The 22312-nt window shown below is 39.7% G+C and overlaps 1 protein-coding gene across 1 annotated transcript in view; it reads left to right on the top strand.

The window, feature by feature from the left end:
• The window catches only part of hmga2 (high mobility group AT-hook 2), a 127464-nt gene extending 105228 nt beyond the window's left edge, over window positions 1-22236 (top strand). Inside the window, exons 4-5 of the mRNA XM_052030469.1 lie at window positions 172-204; window positions 19465-22236. Coding sequence (XP_051886429.1) covers window positions 172-204; window positions 19465-19512 — 81 coding nt within the window. The 3' untranslated portion in view covers window positions 19513-22236. The remainder of the gene's footprint in view (window positions 1-171; window positions 205-19464) is intronic.
• Window positions 22237-22312: the final 76 nt, after the last annotated feature.

Below are 22312 nucleotides of genomic sequence, written 5' to 3'. Positions count from 1 at the left end.
AGAAATGAGAGGTGTGGAAGGAAATGGATCTGAAGGTGAAAGGTCCATTTTCCTTTACAGAAAACGGGGAAAATTATTTCACACTGATGTGTTGATATGCTTACAGTTAAGGCAAGTAAAATCAGCACAAATACTTGATGGAATCTAACTGTAATTTTATTTTTTTTTCAGCCGCAGCAAGAGGTCCAGAAGAAGCCTGCTCAGGTAGTGTGGACTTTTATTGCAATATAAAGTAATGGCTTTAAGCAAAGAACTATCTGGAGTAGGGAAGTGGAGACCCTGAACTGCTTTCAAAGTTGAAGTTAATAACAAGGACATGAGCTCATGTGGGCTTCCTAATCTCAGCTGTCTGAGGAAATAGTGATAAATTGTATAAACATGGGGACTACATGGAAGTTCATGGCGGATAATGTAAATCTTACACTACATTCTGTGGAATCTCTTGCTTTTCCATCTGTTTCCTTCACTGTATCGTAACAGATGTCTTTACCATGTGGTAGTCTGGATCAGTTTTAAAACTTCTGATCTTGTAGTAGACTTTGGGGTTACGTACACATGGCCTTTTTATTTCAGCTAACCTTTTCTTGTATAGTGAGGATTGGTAACTGGAGTGGAAAGAGCAAACTTGATCCACAATTAGAAATTTAGTTTGCAGATCACATTCTTGTCAGTGTGGTGGTGATAATCCAAGTGACTGGAAAGTCAAGAAGCTTTTTTATTTTGAAGCATATATGTCCAGCTTCTCATACAGTACAATGTTTGGTTGAAAATCAGATGTCCACGGCACACAGGACCAATGCACCATAATGAGTACATTAATTTTCAAAGCTTCAGTTTCACTGCAATCTTTTGGCCATAAGCCAGGAGAGAGATAGTACTAGCAATTCCGGTTAACCCTCCATAGATCTCCAACATTTGTGTGCCATATTGAGGATGCCTCTTCCCTTTTAAATGGGGCATTTTCTTGCTAGTCCTAATTAATATCTGCAAAAATGTATATTGTTTAAATGGAGTTATTGTGCACACATCAGTGCATCTTTTGCCCTCCCCTTTCTGCTTCCAACAGCATAAATAAAAATAGTGAATACACTTGGAAAAAATACTTTGCAGCTGTAAATCACTCTGTGATGCCCCAGGGTGGTGGAAGGCACTATATAAATGCACAATTTAAGTTACGACTTCTTGCTGTACTGGCAGACTGTTCCATTGTGGATACCTCGCGGCCATGCTTGACTGCATTCTAAGTCAGCAGCTACTGACGTGCACTTTCTGGCAAGGATCAGTGGATGGCATTTAGTAGCAGTGACCCTGCCCCAGCCAGCCACCCACTGAGTTTTGTGGAACTGAAACAAGTATCTGATTTTGCCACCTGAACCATTAATGGAGCTTAACACCAGCAATTTTTTTGCACTGGTTCTCAATCTTAGTGAGTTTTGTTTCATCAGCTTGACACATGGAAATCCCATCACTTCATTCAAACCAAATAACTGAAAAATCTCCACAGAATAGATTTTCTTTTTGTGCAGTACAAAATGCATACACATTCCCTGTAGGAACACAATTTGCTGAAGCATTTGCAATCTTTCCCCCCCCTTGACAAGTAGAGATCGCTCTACTCATTTCGGGCACTGGCATGCAGAGGTATCTGAATTAAATAGGAAGAATTATGGGCCCTCAGTGGCAGATCTACTCCTCTCTAGGGTCAATTAGTGAGTCAGAATGGCTGGTCAAATATCAAAAATGCCCTAGAATCCTATTTACCTGACCTTGAAGTGTAATGGAAGACTTTGTAGTCCATCTGGTAAGTCCTGGAAACTAATGCCTTTCAGTCCCTCTCAAATATGTATCCAATTCTCTCTAATTTTCCCACATTATCTGGATCCCTGAGCAGTGGACTCCATATGTTTGCCATCCTTTGCACATACTTTAACCTATTGGAAGCACCTTCTTTCAAAGCTTGTACCCACGTTCCTGTCCCGACAGTTGCGGAAATCTTCAGATTGGAGTTAAATTTATCTTTTCACTTAAAAAATCTTGAATTGTATATTCTGTTGAAGCATTTCTTCAGCCTAAGCAGTTCATATAGCTTCGGCACATTCCGCACCACCTTGGTTCTTCGTGTCTGCACTTCTCCCAATGCCTCTTATGGTACAGCAATGGGAATAGCCAGTTTCTGTATGGAACCACAGCTACCATGACTATACACCCTCTCACCCTGTCTCCTGTAAGGACACCATTCATTTTTCCCCAGTTTGTTTGATTGTTTCTGTTACATTTGTTCCAAAGATAAGGCCTTCTGCTCGGGTCCCTCTGAAATGTCCTCTTGCGTCCTGACACATGGCTTCCCGTCTGCAATAGTGGACGGAGCTCTTAACCACATCACCTCTATTTCCTGCACATCTGTCTCAAACCCTCTCCCCATGACATTACAAAGACAGAGTTCCCTGGTATTCATCTTCCACCCCACCAGCTTCGCACTCAATACATTTATTCTTTGCAATTTTTGCCAGCTCCAACATGATCCCACCGCTAGTCACATCTTCCCTTTCTTCAGTTCGCAGGGGTCATTCACTTTGTGACTCCCCCAGTCCACTCTTCAGCCCCCACCCACCACTCCCCATCCCACAACACCTTCCCATGTAAACAGAAGTGATGCCCCACCTGACCATTCACCTTCTCACCATCTAGGAACCCAGACAATCACTCCAGGTGAAGCAGTGATTCACTTGCACTTGCAATCTAGTCTACTGCATTCAGTGTTCTCAATGTTGCCTCCTCTACATTGGAGAAACCAAACACAGATTGGGTGATGGCTTTGCGGAGCACTTGCACTTGGTCTGTAGGGGTGACCCTGAGCTTCCTGTTGCCTGAAACTTTAATTCTCAATCCCACTCCCTCTCTCCCCCTGTCTGTCTGTGACATCCTCTACTGCCATAGTGAGGCCAAATGTAAACATCTTATCTTCTGTCAAGGCACTTGGCAATCTCCTGGAATAAACGTTGAATTTTCCAATCTGAAGTAAACTGTGCTCTTATCATGATCATGCTGATATCCCATTCTCATAGTGTTTTTTATTTTAATTGCCTTGCCAATGGTCACTACTTGTGCTACTTATCACCTGACCTGTCTTATCCTATCGCCACATGATCTTTTGTCTTGTGCTTCAATCTCCCCCCCCCCCCCCCACCCCGCAGCTCTGCTTCAAAAAAATGACCCTTCCACTCTTCCCGTGGTTATGAGGAAGGGTCATTAATCTGAAAACTTAACTGGTTTCCACTGATCTCTTTCCACAGATGCTGCTTGACTGGCTGAGTTCTTCCAGCACTACTTTGCATTTCTGTGGGGCCCCTTGCAAACTTCTAACAGGATCTTTTTTTTTTGTAAATGAAAATAAGGAAATGGCAAAGATGTTGAATTTTTACTGTGTGTCATTATTTGGAACAAAGTTGGAAGATAGCATTCTGGGAAGTAGTATTGAATCAGGAGTGGGGTCTCACCAAAATTAATGGAAGCAAATCATAGTACTGAGCCATGTGTCACTAAAGAATGACACATCCACTGAAGTAAATGGCTTCCATCCCAGGATCTTTAAAGAATTAGGAAAAAAACATTGCAAATGCCCTAATTGTAATCTTCCCAAACTCCCTTAATTTGGGAACCCTTACTTTGGTAAATTGCAAATGTCAGTTAGCTTTTAAAAGGCAGTAGGGATGAGAAAGCTGCGAGTTATCTGTCAGGAAATTGCTGGAATCCATTATCAGGGAGATGGTGGCTCAAATTTTCAGTTGATCGGGGGAAGCAGTATGGATCTTTAAAAGGTAAGGTCATGCCTGAAAATCCTACTAGAAATTTTTTTAAGTTGTCTAAAAATAGTCTCAGAAAAATGTCTATGGATGTTATTTATATGGACTTCCAGAAAACACATTATAAAATCCTTCCCTTTTAAGAGCTAAAGCTAAAACTTGTGGAATTGAGAGCAAATTATTTGCCTAATTAAGAAAAAGTCTGAGTAGCAGAAAATGGATAGTTGGGATATTGGGAATGTTCTCCATAGGTGCACTGTGGCTTGTGACTTCCATGTGATATTTAGAAGGGTTTCAACCATTTCTCTTATTGATTAACAATTGACACAGTAGGAGAGAAAGTTATATTTCTATTTAGAGGATGCTGAAAAGCAAAAAAATTGCAGATGCTTGAAATCTAAAATAAAAACAGCAAATGATAGAAAAAGACAGTAAATCATTGACCTGAAGCTTTTCCACCAGTGTTACTGCCAGATCTGAGCATTTTGTATCATGTGAGGAAAGTAAATTCATATTACGGTAAAACTCTAGTGAAACCATAGCTTGGTGACCTGTGAGCATCTCTGGGCATCTTGAAAAAGATATCTTGGCCTTGGAGAAAGCACAGTGTAAATTTGTACTCCAAGAGTTAAATCACAAGAATGAGAAACTAGGATTGAATTCCCTAGAAATTTACTTTAAGGGGTGATCTGATTGATATTTTCATAATATTATTAAAAGGATAGACCAAAACTATTTCTACTTAAAAGGAAACCTAGGACAGGGGGGATATAGTTAAAACTTGAAGCCAGCCTTTCAGAGGTGAAGGTAGGAAACATTTCTTCTATGCATAAAGCACAGTGGAAGTGTTCAAGTCTCTCAATTGTTAGTTAAAGTTATTATCAATAGTTAATTTTAAGTTTGAGGTTGATTTTTGTTCCCAGAGGTGTTAACGGATATCAGGCACAGGACCATGGGTATTCCTACTCCCAACTATATAGATGTCTCTCAGATCAGTCATTATCATATTTAGTGGAAAAACGGGCTTGAGGGGCCAAATGGGCTATTCCTCTTCCTTTGCATGAACATTATTGTTCCATTCTATTCAGTGGAGTTATGTGTAGTATTCACTCTGTGGCAACTGCATGTCTTGTGTAGACGCAATACCTTGTTTCTCTTGCAAATAGTGCCATTAGATTCAGAGAGTTATCAACCACAACCCCCAATCTTGTCGTCATCATCCTGTGACCAGAATTGTAGCAGACACTGCCGCCATTTATTTCCATTTCCCCAGTCCTTGCATTTGGCCACATTAATTACAACTCATCAGCCGATCTTCCAAATTCAGCCTGATACCTGTGTCCTGTTGTTGAAATTCACGCTTCCCCATGCCCTGCTCGTGACTTGGCATCATCTACTAACATCTGTTTCTGTACTCTAGTGATGAATTGTCCAGGTGCAGCATTGTTGATTCAAAGCAACAACTATCCTGATGTCAACGTAACCTGACAACTAACCCACCTGACCTCTTCTCCCTCTCCCCATTGGTGAATTAGCAAGTGTAGATTTGTGTCACAGCAGATTGATGCAAGACATCATGAGCTTCTCATTACAGGTGAACTGAGCAGCACAACTTATCACAAAATTATGTGAATGCATCGCTGCCATCCTCCTGATCATTGGGTAGTCACACCTCATTAAATAATGCTGCAAGTGCAGAGTTTGAACATGGGTTACCTTCCTGTATGCAACTCTGGATATTGAGCCATGGGTATACAAGTGTATGTTCTCATACCCAGTTTCCAAGTATCTCCATTGAGAAACTCTTGTCCCAAACCTAGATGTCCTTATCAGCTGTAAGACCTGTCTCCACAGTTATGGAATAACTTACCGAGTGACCTGCTAGTTTCATGTCTGAGTTCAAGAATGTGTACCCAGCTTGTGCATTAAATAAAGCTCCATCTTTCTTCCATTGACCCAAGCAAAAAGTCTAGGTTTATGCTTTATTTTGTCTCGACTTGATGCACGTTGATTGGATTCCAAGAGGTCACGGTGAAACTTCATGGTCCCAAGTCCTCAGCATCGCTTCAGGGGTTCAGTTTTTACCCTCTTTATATGCACAAAGAAACTGAGGTAGGAACAGGTCAACTGTTTCCCTAAACATTTTCATTTGGAATCGCAACAGAATTTCTAACATCTGGAGTTATTTTTAATGGGTTTCACTGATCCTTTCAGAGCCTACCTACACAACCCAAACCCAATGGGAACTGACCGTGTTGGGCTCAGATTGATCAGGAGTATATCCTGATAAAACATTCAGATGCGGGTCAGGTTCAGCTGGGTCAGGCCAGCTGAGACTTAATGAATACGTTTTAGCAAGGTTTTTTCCTTTGCTGCAAATGCCTCCCAAAATTACTTCTGGCATCTGTTAGGTATACCCCATGTGAGACTTAACATGTTTGACATTATTATATTTACAATAATGGTAGGGTCAGATCGGGTTGGATATGAAAAGCAAATTAAAAATCCACCAGGTTTTCCAGGGGTTCAGATTCTCCTTGGTCAATTCGGGTTTTAATTTTGTACCTGAACAGACCATTAATCCTTTTAATCTAGCTTTGCTTTTCGTAGTTTTTCATTGTTATTATAAAGGTGGGGCCAAGGGGATTTACAAAAGGTCTTGATTTTGACTGAATTTTTATGTGGCCTGCTAAGATTTTGATAAACCTTGGCTGTACAAATGTGCTGCATGTATTTATGAGCAAGCTGGGTGGTCAGGGCTGATAAATGAAGACTTGAAGAGACATTCCACTTGTATATGCAACTGTGTGTGTTTCATCTCCACTGCCTGTACAATGTATGCATTTATGGCCTGGTTGAATTTGAGTCATCGTTGCTTACAATTTTTCTCACAATTGAACAACACTGTGTTGCACTCAGTGGAACAACACTGCAGTCCCACCAGTAGTTAAATTACATTCACAAATGCCAACAAGAAAGGCAGGATCAGCCATGAAGTGCCTTAAGGTGTATTTAGACGTGTAAGATCATAATGCTTGGTCTCATTTTCTTAGTGATATATTTAACCCATACTTTTTGGGGCTGGTGACCTGTGTCTCTGTAGCAATTTTTTCGATTACAATGATCATTAAGTCAGAAACCTGATGGGATCTGAAAGGTTGGAATCAGACAGATGTATCTGACATTCAAAGCACAAGGGACTAAAGCCAGAAACTGATATGGCCCACAGGTCACACAGCAAGCAGGTAGGTGCACAGGATGAGCTGCCGAGGTGTTGCACAGAACCCAGACACTTTGCTGGGATGCAGTATTGTGACGGAGAAAATCTAAGATTTTCTTCTTTGTCCCAGAAAATCATATTCGCCCTCCTGGCCCCACAGGGCTTTCTTTTAAGTATTGTATTTACCTTGAGAGGCCTCTTGTGACTCCAAGCAGGAAGCTTGCATGTAGTTTCTTGCTCAGGATTCTCAGCAAAAACTGGAGTCAGATCACGAATAGGATTCAACAGGAGTACATTAAAAGGCCTTGAGCCAGTGACCTCAACACTGCCTTAGCCAGCACACAGCAACAGTCATGGCAGTTAAATAACTTGGGTAATTTTAATTGGCTGCAGGAGAGTTAAGGTAGCTTCTCCCCAGTAATTTCCTGGATAAACATCTGATTTAAAATAAAATCATCTGTTGTAGGAACTTTTCATTGATCTTAATTTCTCATGCATCATAGAGACAAATAACCTGAACAAGCTTTAGATCTCATAGCCTATTGAGTTTATGCACACCTGATTGGATTAAAGAATTATCCAAGTGTGGATTTTCAGCTGAAGGTAACCTCATTGGTTCAAGTGATTGCAGAGGTGGATTTAGGACCATTGCTCATGTGCTAGCAGAGGGAAACTCAAAGAGCAAGACAGCAAATCAGATATTTGTACGGAAGAGTCATCTCAGCCAAGTACAAGTTCCACCTACACCTATATATACACACACACATTCCAGTAGTGGTCACCATAAACAGCAATCCTGACTTAGTTTTATTGAAGTAAAGGAAAGGCAAGCTCTGATTTCCTGGAAGCGTTGAAGAATACTTTGGAGATATGAATAGCAAAGTTCACTTTTCAGATACCATCAATGGTGTTTTGAAATCATGTGGGATTTTGCACTGGAGTGTAAGAGCTTTGAATAGTTGATCACATATTAGTTGAAATTGACAAATAAATGCTGTTTGCAATGAACGATACTCATGAACAGCTACAGGTAGTTAAGAGGTGCTGCCTGTTTGGTTTGTCGTATTGTTTAGTTTTAATTCATGTAATAAATTTGAACAGTCTATTCCAATACTTATAATGTTGTTAACTGGAGATAATTTACACCATTGTAGATCCTCTTATTTTTTGTGGTATTAGCTTTTGCCACCTTTATCTTCCATTTTAATATATAGCTGCATTTGATTTACTTTTATCATGATTTATTTAAGTTGCTACTGCCTATCTTTTGAAATTTTTTGGTGAGGTTTATGTTTGAAATGCACCTCGGGAGTTGATCTGATGTACTGTGCATATTTCATGATCCTTTCTTGTGGGAGAGGGCCAATTAAGGTTGCAGACTGTTGGCTGGGTCAGTTGGTTGCTCACTTTTCAAGCTTCACTGGAGCTCATTGTAGCGACCATTTCATTTCGTATGCACAATTGGCAGACCGCAATTTAAAGCAAAAGATTAGATGCAGTTTGTTTTTAAGAAAGATCTCCATTATTACACTCAATAACTTGGTGATAAGACCTTCTTCTTTTCTCTCTGGGAGAGGGAAAGGACATGTATAAAACGGAATTGACTTCCCTTTTTCCAATCTGTCACTATTTTTGTTTCAACTGTTACCACTGCTACCGTCATTGATAGAGCTGTGTCAAGGAAGTCACTGAATCCAGTAAGAGAGCTGCATCAACATTAGTAGAGATAAAGAAAGACTTGCCTTTCCACAACACATTTCACAACTCAATGTTCCAAAGCAATTTTGAGACGATGAAGCAGTTTTCATCATTGTTTGTACACAGCAGTCTATCGCAAGCAGCAATGAGGTAGTATCCAAAAACACTTTGTGATGTTGAATGAGTAAGACATTTTGGCCGGGACTGGGATAACTCTCACACTCTGTATTAGAATTAGTCTTTAAAGATCAGATGAGATATCAATTTAACATCTTGTCCAAATGCTGGGATCTCTAACTCTCTCACCAGGGGATCAGAATGTCAGCCTTGCTTTTTGTGTTCAAGTCATCGTAGTGGATCTTGAACCATCAGCTCTGAGCTGAATATGTTGTTTCATTGCATGCATTTATCTGGTTCCCTCTCACTGACTGCTTTGGTAATGCTCCCACCCAGTCCTCCCAATTATGTTATTGTTGTTCCCTATCAAAATAAAAGTCCAAATATGAAAGAAAGTTAATCAGAATTCTTTAATTTCCATCTTTTTATATAAAGAATCCTGTCTTATTAATAATTTCTAATCTAGAGGCCATTGTCACTTGTATCACTCGCCTTCAACTAGCTAGTTGCAATGCCTTATAGGCAACTAAATGGCAGGGCTTCAGATGTGTTGAGGCTTCTAAGGGGAGAGTGGACTCAAGTTATGTGGACTCCACACTTCATTAAGGTGCTGCTGGTCCACTCCTGGTCTCCAGAAAGTCACATGGCTCCTGATAGTCTGTGAATGGTGGGAATCCAGGGCAAGAGACATTGCAGCTTTTCATGGGTAAGGTATCAGAGGGGAACAAATGCACTTGAAGTTGTACCTCGGAGAAGAGAGGAAATGAGGGATGACGTGCCTGCAATGGAAATTTATTTAAAAATATTTACTTGTGTTCCTTCATCTTTCCAGCAAATTCTGGTCTTTTCTTCATTTTGCTGGGAGAATCTTAGTATCCTTCCTGCACAAAACTGAACCGTACATTTAGTGAAGAGGCCTATTGGCTGAGTGTAGGTGCCTGAGCTTCTTGTCCAGAGCTCATGAATCGTCATGATACTTGATAAGATCCAGCAGGTTTCTGATAAGTTGGGGTTGTTTGCTCTTTTCTTTTTGCTTGCTCCCTCAACAACCACTCTGACAACTGTCTGGAAGCTGGCTTCCCTAGATTAAAGAACACAGGCTCGAATCGTAATTCAATTTTAAATTCCTTTCAGGGGGTTACAATAAATGTTTTGTGGACAGTACACAGTACAGATTCTGCCTGGCAAACAATTTACATCATTGTTCCAGTTCAATTCTGTGAGAGAATGTAATCAATAAGTTGCTATGTAATTGAGGGTAGACTGGGACATTTGCAGCTTAAGTGTGAGCAATATGTAACTGATCCTGCACTCTCATTATTTTACTAGCTTGTTCTATTTTTATGTCACTACATAGAACTAACAATCTTTGGTTGACACCCTACACCAGGGTGATGCAGGATCTTGACCTAAAATGTCGACATAAATCTTTTGCCTCCACAGATGCTGCCTGACTCGCTGAGCTCTTCCAGCATTTTTTTTGTTCCAGATTCCAGGATCTGTAGTCTCTTTTTGTTGTCTTAACATTTTTAATCTGCTGTTAGAATTTCCAAGCATTGTTTTCATTAAAATAATTCATTCGAATCCACCACATTCTGTTAGCGAAGTTAAGAAGTGTGAACAAATGTTAATCAGTACAGTGAGAGTGGAAAAATAACGCTTGGTGTATAATAATTTTTTTAATTAAATATTTATTTAAAATAAAACTGGCTCAAGAGGCTGGGCTGAGATGGGAGTTTAATGACACACAAAGTCCAATATTGTGGCCAAGCCCATTTCAGAGGTTAATGGCACAGCATCTAAGTTAGGTTGTGTAGTTTGAAGACTGGTTTCAGTGGGCTAATGGTAACAGTTTTAGGTAGGAAATAGTTCAGTTGTGTATTGTGATGTTTCCCACCAATGATAACTTGGCTTTGCCTCTAAGTTTTGAGAGGCCCAGAGAATTACTCCTACTTCGGGCTGCTCTTGCTGTGCGACCCATAACCCAGATTCCCCCATCTCAACCCCTGTGGGCTGTAGCAGGCTGATTTTGGGGCATTTGGTATCTACAGCCTGCTAGCTCGATGCCTGATAATCACAAACATCCTTTTGTGCCGGGCAAGGGCAGACCAACTACTCCCTAGCAAGGGTAGAACCAAGTCCCTACAGCTCCACCATAATGGCAGAGATCATCTGTCCTAGCGTTGATTACTGCTCAGACTTGGACCTTTGTGATCACTGTCTCTCATTGAGTCGACTGCTAACACTAGCTGAGCCCTTGTGCTTGCAAATCAATTTATTTAACTGTATAGACGCAAATAGTTCCAATTTGATGAAACAAACTTGGTTGGAATATTGCCAAGCCTTTTAGCTATGCAGAGGATAGCATTCAACTTGGAAGATCACTAATGTGGCATCTCTCTGTAATGGCATTAAAAAGGTCAAAGTGAAAAATTCCACCACACGTTATAGATACCCTTCATTGCATATATGATAAACAATGCCATTTATGAAAATTGCTCCTAGATTCAAGGGGGAAGTTGAAATTGTTTGGACCCATTTGCCCAGCATAGTTCTAACAGAGAGAGGGAAGAGACTACAGATGCTGGAATCTGGAGCAACAAACAATCTGCTGGAAGAACTCAGTAAGTCGGGCAGTATCTGTGGGAGGAAAGGAACTGTCAACATTTTGGGTTGATCGCTGAGTTCCTCCAGCAGATTGATTGGATTAGTCCTAACAGAGCACTCTAGTTAAAATGTCTGTCAGATGGTAATTCCAGTACTGGATAACATCAAACATGGAGTGGACCTTTTGACCCCTGCTCTGCCATTCAGTAAGATTGTGACTGATCTATTCCCTCAGTGCCTTTTTCCTGCACTAACCCATATCACTTGATTTCCTTAGTATCTATGAATATATCTTTCTTTCTTGAACATATTGAGCTAATACCATTACAGTTTTCTTGGATGAGTCATATCGAAGACTCACTACCCTCTGGTTGAAGAAATTTCTTCATATCTCAATCCTGAATGGTCAACCCTTCAGTTTTGCACTGTGATCCCTGCCAGCCTGAGGAAATATCTCTGCACCTACCCTGCCACACTCCATAAGAAATTTATACATTTCAATGAGATTACCTCACATTCTTCCCAACTTTAGTGAATATAGACCCAGTAGGTTAATCTCTTCTCATGCAACAAACCCACCATCCCAAGAATCAATCTGGTGAACCTTCAAGGCACTCCTTACATCATAAATGCATCCTTCCATAGAGTTGAATGCAGTATTCTAGGTGGAGTCTCACAGTGGCACCATGGATTTGGTCTAAAATACCTCCGTCCTTGTGCCCAAATTTTTTTGCAATGAGGCTAATGTATTTTTTGCCTTCCCAATTGCTCATCTAAATACCTAGCGGGGTTGAAGTTAGCTTGTGCACATTTGGAGCAGGAGGGGACTCCCATGGAAAGTCATGTGATGCCTGGACTTCCTTGGCATTAGGCACAGAGTGACCATGGGAATGGTGAATGAGAGTAGAATCCTGAATGTTCCAGAGAGTGTTTCTGCTCCTGATCTGGAAAGAAACCTTAGCAAAATTAGAGTTTGACCTCTTCTGGCCACTCTAAGGTTCTCCTGGCATTGTTGGACTGAGTTCAGATGTTACAATTACCGGTCATGGTTTTTAATGAAGTATTGCTCCTTAGGTGCCTGGGGTAGTTAATTATCCTGTATCTGTTTCACTGAATGTTGTAGTCACAGGGATAGCGGAGGCATTGATGCATTGAGACTTCAACCCAAGACCCCTCTGTCCTTTTAATGAAACTTCACATTGGGTGGGTTGTGTTAAAATGTAGCCCAATGAGTCAAAACTGAAAATACTTCCTATCCAAAATTGTAAAGCTGAAAAACAATCTGTGAAATGGGATTCACAGAAGAAATTGTGCTTCTAACTCTGTGCGACTTATTCGGAAGATATTTCCCTGAAACCCCATCCAAGGCCCCTTCCAGCTAAGATTTAACATTTCCATATCCGTGTTTCACAGCTCTATGTAACTAACCAACCAACCAACATTCTTCACAAACTCTTTGATTTCTGTCAAAATGTAATTACTGTTCTTTTTTATTTGGTTTAATGCAACTGTTCCCAACTTGAGGTATCCAACTTCTCATTAGTCGGGTGGTGGTGGGGAAGAAGATTACAGGGGGTCTGTGAGTCTTTAGAAGTACTTAGGTCACTTAATTAGAACGTTAATGAAGGAAGTAAATGTAAATAAAGAAATATACTGGCATGCTACCCCCCTTAATCGTGAAGATACTAGAAATATCCAGGAATCCCTGGGACAGTCCCAGACCATTCAAGAGTAACCTCTGACAACATCACGCATTTGTGTGTGTGGAGAGAGAAGGAGCACATGTGCTACTTAAGTGTCAACAAGTTGGATTTTCATACCAAGAAATCGATGGTGTCTTTTAAACTATACCCTTAATTTAGTAGTATCAGATCTACATTTATTGTGTCTGCGTCATTTCACAGACTCAACTGAATTTCACAAGCATGATCCCCTTTTCTGGTATGTTTTACATATTTTAAACTCTAAAGTCTTGGACTTGGTTCAGTGACAGTGTTCCTCCCTGAGTCAGAAATCTGAGTGTCCAACCTCCTTTCAGAAACCTGAGCAGGTAATCACGGTGTGACCTGCAGTGCAGTTCTCTGAGCTGCAGTTTTGAGGAACCACCATTTGGATAAGTTGAGGAAGCTTTGTATGCCTTCCCAAGGCTCTGTCTGCCAACGTGCCACTATCTGATATAGGACAAAGTAATTATTCTGGAGTCTTGGTCAACACATTCTCCCCACCAAAGTCACTAAAACAGTTTTATATAGACATTATCACAATGCTGTTTGATGGGTCTTGCTGTGTACAAATTGGCTCTAAAGGCACCATCTAGATGCTGGTCTTTTTAATGAACTGCCTCAGAAGCATTCATAGACTAAATGTGAACATTTGTTTGTGTACAAATAAGTTCCAGGGTAGCCTGTGGTGAGGTGGGGAAGGCAGTTTGGCGTGCCATGTACTGTGAACATCTCCTCCATGGTCCAGCTCAGCAAGTGTGTCATGGAGTCTTTCTGTTACCGATCCACTTGTAGCCACAGCACCTCTTTCCCACTTTGGTTTCTTCAACCACTTCTGCTTTGACATTTCAGCAAACATCCAAGAATCTTTTCTCAATAACCCCTCCCTCTTCCTCATTTACTTGATATCATGTATGGGCATAGAGCCATAATCCTGTGTGCTAGTACCACTCTGTCCTACCTCATCTACCAGTACAGCCCACTAATGCTTCTGTGCTGTCAAACATCCTATGTTATTCCAGCTAACACTGGTAAAAAAACCAAACCCATAACCTTTGACACTTGTTATCCCCATCACCAGTTCCATTCCTATCCATTGTCACTGAGTCAGATTGCTTGCATGTTGTTTTGACAAACCGCGGCCTTCAAATCCAACTCGCCACTGCCCCAGTCCATTCTGCAGCAAGGGCCACTCATTCATCAGTGGCCCCAGTGCCACAGATATAAAATTATCATATGTTTTTAAATTGTTTTTGTCTTTCCTCACTCTGACAATTCTCCCAAATTATTCTTCCTTTCTTTGGTTCTCCCCCACCAGATTTCCCCTTCATCTCACCGTGGGTGTCATTCATATGCCTTGGGAACATGCTCTGAAAAGGCCTCCTAAAATTCCTCACTTCCATAACTTCATTGAAATGTTAACCCATGATCACCCATTCTAATGCATTCTTTTAAGAAATGTCAACGATTGAGTGTGTCGTAAAGGAGAAAGTAAGGAATGGTTAGATGAAACAGAGACATCAAGTAACCCAGAAATAGTGAGCCAATACTATTTTCTTTAATTAAATCTTAGTGTCCTAATTCTTTCAATTACCCTGTAAGTAAAGGCACTGTAAGGTGTAATAAGATGTGGGCTAGAAGATTCAAAGTTTGATACTTCTCTTAATTACCTGCTCTCAGGTGGGGAAATACCTTAGGAATTGGAATTGAATGTCTTCCCTTTTGGGTTTGAGGCAGGGTGGGGGATGGTGGTGGTGGGTGGTAACCACTGATTACCACCTAGCCACCCTTTATTGGGGGTGTAAACACAAGTATTGGGTGAAAACATTATTGGGTTTGGCTGTTCTCCTCTTTGTACTGGTCATTGGTATCCAGGCTGATATATGGATTTGTCCATTTGGTGAAATGTTTGAAGGCTTCTAACGCAGGCTGAGCCATACTGCAACAGGGCTTTGTTCATGCTGGAAAGTAGGGATGAAACCTTCAAGGAATATTTCCAGAGTCTATAGCTGGGTGAACAGATAGAACAGTACAGCACAGGAACAGGCCCTTTGGCCCACAATGTTGTGCCAAATTAATTAAATTAGTAATCAAATACCCAACTAAACTAATCCCTTCTGCCTACAGAACGTCCATAGCCTTCCAGTTCCTGAAATATTCATGTGCCTTTCTAATAGCCTCTTTGACACCCCTATCATATTTGCCTCCACCACCACCCCAGGCAGCACATTCCAGGCACCCACTACTCTCTATGTTGGGGGGGGGGGGGGGGGAGTCTTGCCCTGCACGCCTCCTTTGATTGGTAGCTTTTTAATTTTTTCCTCAATTAAATTCCAGATTTGAACAAGAGTCTGTGACAACAGATCTCCACCTACCACCCTCCCATTTCCAAGAACCTTGATCCCCATGTCTTGTTTCTCCTTTACTCAGCCCATTAAATCTTCCATTAAATGTTTGTAGCTATTCCATTAATGTTAATTGAATCTTGTAACAAAATGTAATCAAAGCAACTTCACTTGCACTACCTGTCCAAATCATTAAGAAGCTCTGTGATTAGGTATTGGAGAGCCTCTCTATTTGGATTTGTGTGATGGTATTTTTAAATGAACAGGTCAAATGATCTTTTTGTTATAAAGTAATTGCTGGGATCAATAGTGAGAAGTAACCAAGGCAGGGAGGGATGCTTAATCAACTAAGTCATATTGCATCTTCACATACATTCCACATGATCATAAGCTCTATCATAAGTGGCTAGGTAATCATAAGCAGTAGATATTTTGAGTGGATTTTGCTACTGTGGGAAGGGCATAGGAGGATCAGTGAGGAAGCTGTCATTGGGCCTGTCTGAGATGCTTCCCAGCATCTGCTTCAGATGACCTCTGAAGAGTAGGTCATATCTTCTGCCCAGATATAACCTAGAAATAAAAATAGTTTAGAAAATGGAGTTCCTGAAATAAAGTGAATTGAACAAAATCCAAGGAAGAACAACACATGGAATTGTGCTCTCTGAACCAGGCTTCCTACTTGTAACCCATAATGTCTTCCACAGGATAAGATGTGACTGGCCTATCAGGTGTATCCTACGCTGGTGTGGTGTAACACATGTACGCCGCCATCTGTTCCTATTCCGAACCCACCGGTTGCCGCACAATCTCCTGAGAGAGGTTTCTAAAAAAATAAGTGCCCAAAGTCAATTGAGCAAGTTTTTAGAATATCACCATGACGAGGTAATGACCACCCATGACCCACCAATCTCCATTTTCTTAAATTAATTAAATCTTAGTGTGCTAATTTTCTCAATGGCCTAGAAAGTAAAGGCAACATGTTCAGCTTTCTGCATACATACACTTGCGGCATGTGCCAGCAACTTATTCCAGAGGTCACTGACTCTCTGCAAAAGGAAGTGCCTCTTGGCATCTAACTACATGCTTATTATATCCCTTGTTCTTCCCTAAGCTATCAAGCTCAAATAGCCTATTTGCTTGGAGCGGGTCTAATCCTTTTGTTATCTTAAAGACCCCAACCCTACCTCTTCAAAGTCAACATATTTTTTCTTAAGTATAAAGCCCCTGCTCTCTCAGTCAATCCTGGTAACTGAAGACCTTTGAAAGGTAACCTGCTAACCTTTCTCTGAACCTTTTCTAAAGTCTCTCTATTCTTCATCTCAAAAGTATTAAAACTTATTCACATTAAAATGTACATGAATTCACTTTACATAAAAGTCTGAATTGTACAAGTTAGTTAAATTTGAGAATACAAATCAGCACAACTTGATTTAAAATTCTCCCACAATCACCATGGTTTATGGTTGGGAAATAATGGGTCCTACTTGGGTTCATTCAATGATAGCTTTTCCTTGATAGCAACAGTTTGAAATGTCTTTGCCCCTGTAAAACTATGAATTGGGAAGAATGAAAAACTGAAATGGAGAGAATGAGAGAAATAATCTGTGTTTTAGTAATTGTATAAAATGGAGCAGGCTTGATGAACCAAATGGCCTTCTACACTCTATGGTGCTTTATGATCTGTGAAAGGCATTGTGGTTAGTGGGTAGCAGTTTAATTGTGCTAAACATTGAATTACAAAGAGGGTGTAGTAAAAATATATGACTGGAATTGCCCTCATTCTCTAAATTACATTCTTAAACACAAACATATAGTGTCTTGCTTTTGAATTACGTTCTTCAACAACTTTTCTCACTCATTTTAGCTCCTCGCGTCTATGACTGTTGATCATTAGTGGCTCAAAGCCCACTTATAAAGTAAAAGGCAACCGATTTTGTTTTGAAACTTAAACCATTCCAGGTCTACACCATTAAAGGAAACATGGAGGGTGCAGGTTCTAATTAGACAAAATATAACTTGCTAGTAATGCTGGCAAATTGGCCAGGTCTCCCACAGTTTAGTTTCCTTTTTATTGCTAAAGATTATTTTCTAATTTACAGCAAATGTAATTCATATCGGCAGTGCCTATGCCAATAATGTACCTTACCTGAAATGGCTGTCTGGGAAGTTATCAGATGGTACGCTTAACGTTATTTCCCTGCCAATTGGAAGTGATTTCAAAGCACTAGCATATTCTCCGGCTATTTTAAGTGAACTGTTTTAGAGCAGACAAACTAAATGAATGTTTGTACCCATTCTAGGTATAAGCTATATATCAGCTACCTGGCAGAAACCTTTGGTCAAAAAGAGTGCAGAGAATCTGTCAGACTCGTTAATATTAAGTGAACTGAAACTTCTAGCCTAAGGGTGTTCCTTTTACATCTTTCCAATTTGCTGGTAATACATGGTGCATCCAGGTTTGAGAATATGAACGAAGCACTAAGTTTAATATTGTTTCATTTGGGAAACATTCTAGAAAATATCTTAGACGGTTAATGCCAGAGCCCCTTGATGTTTAATCGACTGTTTGATCCTGAGGCACTTAGTCTTTGGTGAATAAGCCAGACCCGAGCTGTCAAGTGCAAGCCCTTGGAAACAATTATTATGTTATCAGTTTCATTGCAGTTGGGGAACTAGTCAGCATCTTGACTGGAAGCTATATTGACTTATTTGTACTGGGCAAGAAATATGCATATCTGCTGGATAATCATGTCTTTCTAGAATGTAAATGTAAATTGAAGAGGCTGGGGCACAGGGCAGCTGACACTTGACTTTGCCCTCTTTAGCCCAGCTAAAGCTTTGATCAAGCTACATCTTTCTCTGTTGCTTGTTCCCCAGAGAGTCTCCCAGGGTCATGGCCTGCTGCCTAGTCAAGAGGCATTAGCCTACTGGCTTAAATATTTGAGGCCCTTAGGTTAGCAGGGGGCCTTCACTTCATGCACTCCACATTTCCCACATAACCTAAAGCAGACTAAACAAAAGTGGTGTGAAATCTGATGGCTGGATGCAGCTAAAGTAATATGTTGCGACTGTCCTCCATTCATTTAATACTGTGTGTTTGTTTCCTGGATTTACACCCTTTTTGGTCTTTGGGATCATGGAAACCTTTGAAAAGAGGATTGCAGAGCAGTGGCCTGTGATTAAAACCTAGTGTTTTTCTCCATGCTGCTCTTGTGCAGCAGTGTCACACATGGTAGCATTTAGGAGCCCCTTCACAGCTGAAGTGTTTCAAACACTAATGAATGGAAGCTTGGTCATATAATGCAGACAAGCTTTAAGGCATGCTTTACTGAATGGTGTACTGTAGTGGCCTGGGAAAGGAAGAGAGTTATAAATTGTGTCAGCTAGCAACCCAGACAAAATGAAGCCATGTGGAAAATCAAATCTATTTAACTATGAAACTGTTGTAAGCCATTTTAAGGTGGTCATCCTTGGCAGTTCTCAGTTTATGAGGTGACAAATGTTAAACCACATAATACAGCCTTTAGCTTTAGTTTTTTTTAGCAAATAAATGTGAAATATTTTGATGTTTTTCAAAGGGCTATTTTGGAGGAGTTATTTTAGGGTGTAAATGTTGAATGCTAACCAAATTTAATGCTGCAAACATATGATAAATGGATAATTTATAATGTCCTGCTATTTTCCTTACAACTTTTTAAGGCTTTTAAGTTCCACAAAGACATGGTAATGACATCAGCTGTAGGAGATTTATTGTGGTTTAACTGGAATTTAATCAATGCACTCTCTCTCAAATCTGTGGTTAAGCATATCCGGTTGGAGGCCTCCTGAAATACTTCGGCAATTAAAAATAATAACAGCACTGCCTGTAGAGCTGGTTGCTGTGGAAGGGGAGGGCAAGACAATATTATTAAAAAGGGTTGTCTGACATAATACAAATTTGTTTTTGTTTGCAGGAAGAGGGTGAAGGAACGTCCTCGCAAGAATCCACAGAGGAAGATTAAGAAACCACATTATTTTACTTCTACCTCATTCAGCAGTTGGGTCTTTTGAAGGGAGAAGACACTACCTTGACCACTTTTTTTTTCCCAATTAACATTGGTCTGTCCACTTTATCCTGGGGAGAAACACATCCTCTGAAAGACTTTTGCTATCTACCTTTTTGTAATCCCTTCACAGTCCCAGGTTTAGTGAAAAAAAACTGCTGTAACACAGGGGACACAGATTAATAATGCAACATTTAATTACTGTTTTCTTTTTTTTATTCTCAACATACTTATAGTTTATTGAGCTGCTAAGTAAGGGTGAGTGGGTCAAAAAGAGTTATATTTTTCATTACAATGCACAAAATAATGCAAGAAGAAATCACCATATGCACAGCCAAAATATGGGCAATTTGATAGAACCAATTTTCCTGCGTAAAAATGATGGACAGTAATGTCCCAAACACCCACCCTCCCTAACTTAGTAAACACCCTGTATAGAACACCAAAGATAAGGGATAGGCACTGCTCTTAGAGAAACTTTAAAGTAGACTTTTTTTTAATTGATATTTTTCACTTACTGTAATTCAGGAAAATCCTAGGGCTGATTTTATATATATATTTAATTCTGCTGTTAACTCAACACCTAAAAATTATATTCAGTAACTGAAGGGAAGAATGAACAATTGACATTTTTTTTTACAGCTCTGTAGGGACAAAAAGAAATAAAGAAATTCCACTTCAGTGTAAGTCATTGAGACCTACAAAGGGAACTGATTTTCCCCCACCAGTCAGCCAGTAAGAATCACATATACAGGTGACTTTACCTCCAAAGCACTGACATGTGGCTAGGTTGAGCAAACACATTTCTTGATTTTGGGAACACGTGCTGTGCAATTGATCCTCAAACCATTCCTCCTCCTTCCCAACAATCCAAAAGAATACTCAGTCAAACCAGCACTTTTAGTGACAGTTGCAATATTATCCCATTATCTGTAACTACCTCTGATTAATTCAATTAGTTTGACAGCCTCTCGGGTACATGCTGCTATACACATAAATGCAGGTTTTTTTTCCAAACTAATGGACAGATAAACACTGATACCTGTTAATTCATTTTGGTTCTGCAGTTTAAATATTAATAGAGGAAACCAGAATACCTGAAAGCATTTCGATACTGCAATATAATTGCTGAATTTTTACGAGTTGCTTAGTGCCAGTTAATGCAACTCATTTTCCGTTTGTACTTTTAACTTGAATATAATTTTTTTTTACTGAATTACTCATTGCTTTTTAACAGATCTTTTTTCTTATGTTACAATTAATGAAATGGAAATGTCTCTAATGCTTTTATTTTTCATTTTTATCAGTAGTGTTTGAAAAATAACTGTCCGAGTTTGTACCTCAAATGAATTCAAGGCAAATGGACTAATCAGTTGACCAAAACCTACCTCCAGATATTAAAAAAGAACAGACTTGTTATTAGCAACACCAGTTTAAAAATATCATTTAAAATTTTAGGACTGCAACTAATCCCTAGTCAAAGTATTTTTGTAAAAAAAAGAGAAAAAAAATAACCTTGGACACTAAAGCATTTTAAATTACTTTCTATTCTGAAACCTTCAAAAGAAACGTGAAGCTTTGTAGGTGAAAAATACAAGCTCAGTTTTTTTTTGTATAATTCAATCAAGAATATGTGTTTAAATTAGTAGATTGTAAGAAAAGTACTTGATTCATATTTTCATGTATTTTACACAAATGTGATTTCTTTGTTTTTACCTTTTTGTAATATGTTTCAACCAGATGTATTTTTAAATGCTTCTTATGTAGAGTTTTATCTTGCTTCTCTGCTTGTCAATATTGCTACTTTTAACATTTAATGGGCCGGGGAGATGGGGAGGGGGTAGTTTCTCAGGAGAATCCGTGACAGTAAGGCTTTAGTGTTGAGCCAAAGTACAACCAAAGCTGATTCCTTCTGGCTTCTGTCAGAATTTATAAAACCTTGGCATAAACTCGGCTGGCTCCTCAGACAATATGGTGCTTAACCTGTCTGTTTACTGAAGACTGAGCTAATAACTAGTTGTATTTTCCCCACATTTTTCCATTAATTGAATCCTCCAACAAAAAAAAAACTGCCTTGCAATTTTTTAAACTTAGGATTTGTTTGAAAATCATTCCATGTACTTCGATTTAAAAGAGAACCCTGTAAAGTTTTACCTCAGTTTTGGTCTAACACAACCTAAGGAAGCCTTTTGTTACGTGTTGGACATTTAGCTCTGGGAAGCCTCTCAAATGCTAATGTTTATCATGTATTTCTCTGTATGTTGTACAATCAATTACACACTACTACCTCTTGGGGCCTACTGTTACCTCAGTTTCAAGCTGAAAACCTATTCAATCGTTTATGGCCAGTAGACCAGAGAGAACATCATAAATTTTTTTATACATAGTTTATTTTTTTGGGAGATAAATTTTATATGACTGTTCTCTTCTGACTGGTCACCTCAAAGACTGGACATTTTAACTTTTCTGCCATTTTACGAATTTTAGTCTTGGTTTGTGGGGGAGCTTGAAAATGATTAGACTGCTCTCCCTGTACCTTGAGTGTGTAACTTTATTGCTTTGCTATTCACTTAGAGAAGCTGTCTGATTGTACTTGGAAATGCTTGCTTGCTGAGAAGGTTCCTTTTAAGGATTATCACTGTCTGTTCAGCACAAATAAATGTAATAACCTCTGTGATCCCCATGTTGATTCTGAGACTTTATCATTTTAACACTGGCATATAACTGTTTATGTGATTGAACAGTCCCCAAAACTCTT

Source organism: Pristis pectinata, chromosome 15 (assembly GCF_009764475.1).
Source record: "Pristis pectinata isolate sPriPec2 chromosome 15, sPriPec2.1.pri, whole genome shotgun sequence".
NCBI lineage: Eukaryota > Metazoa > Chordata > Chondrichthyes > Rhinopristiformes > Pristidae > Pristis > Pristis pectinata.
Note: the sequence above shows the minus strand (reverse complement) of the source record. Positions and strands in the feature narration are given on the sequence as shown.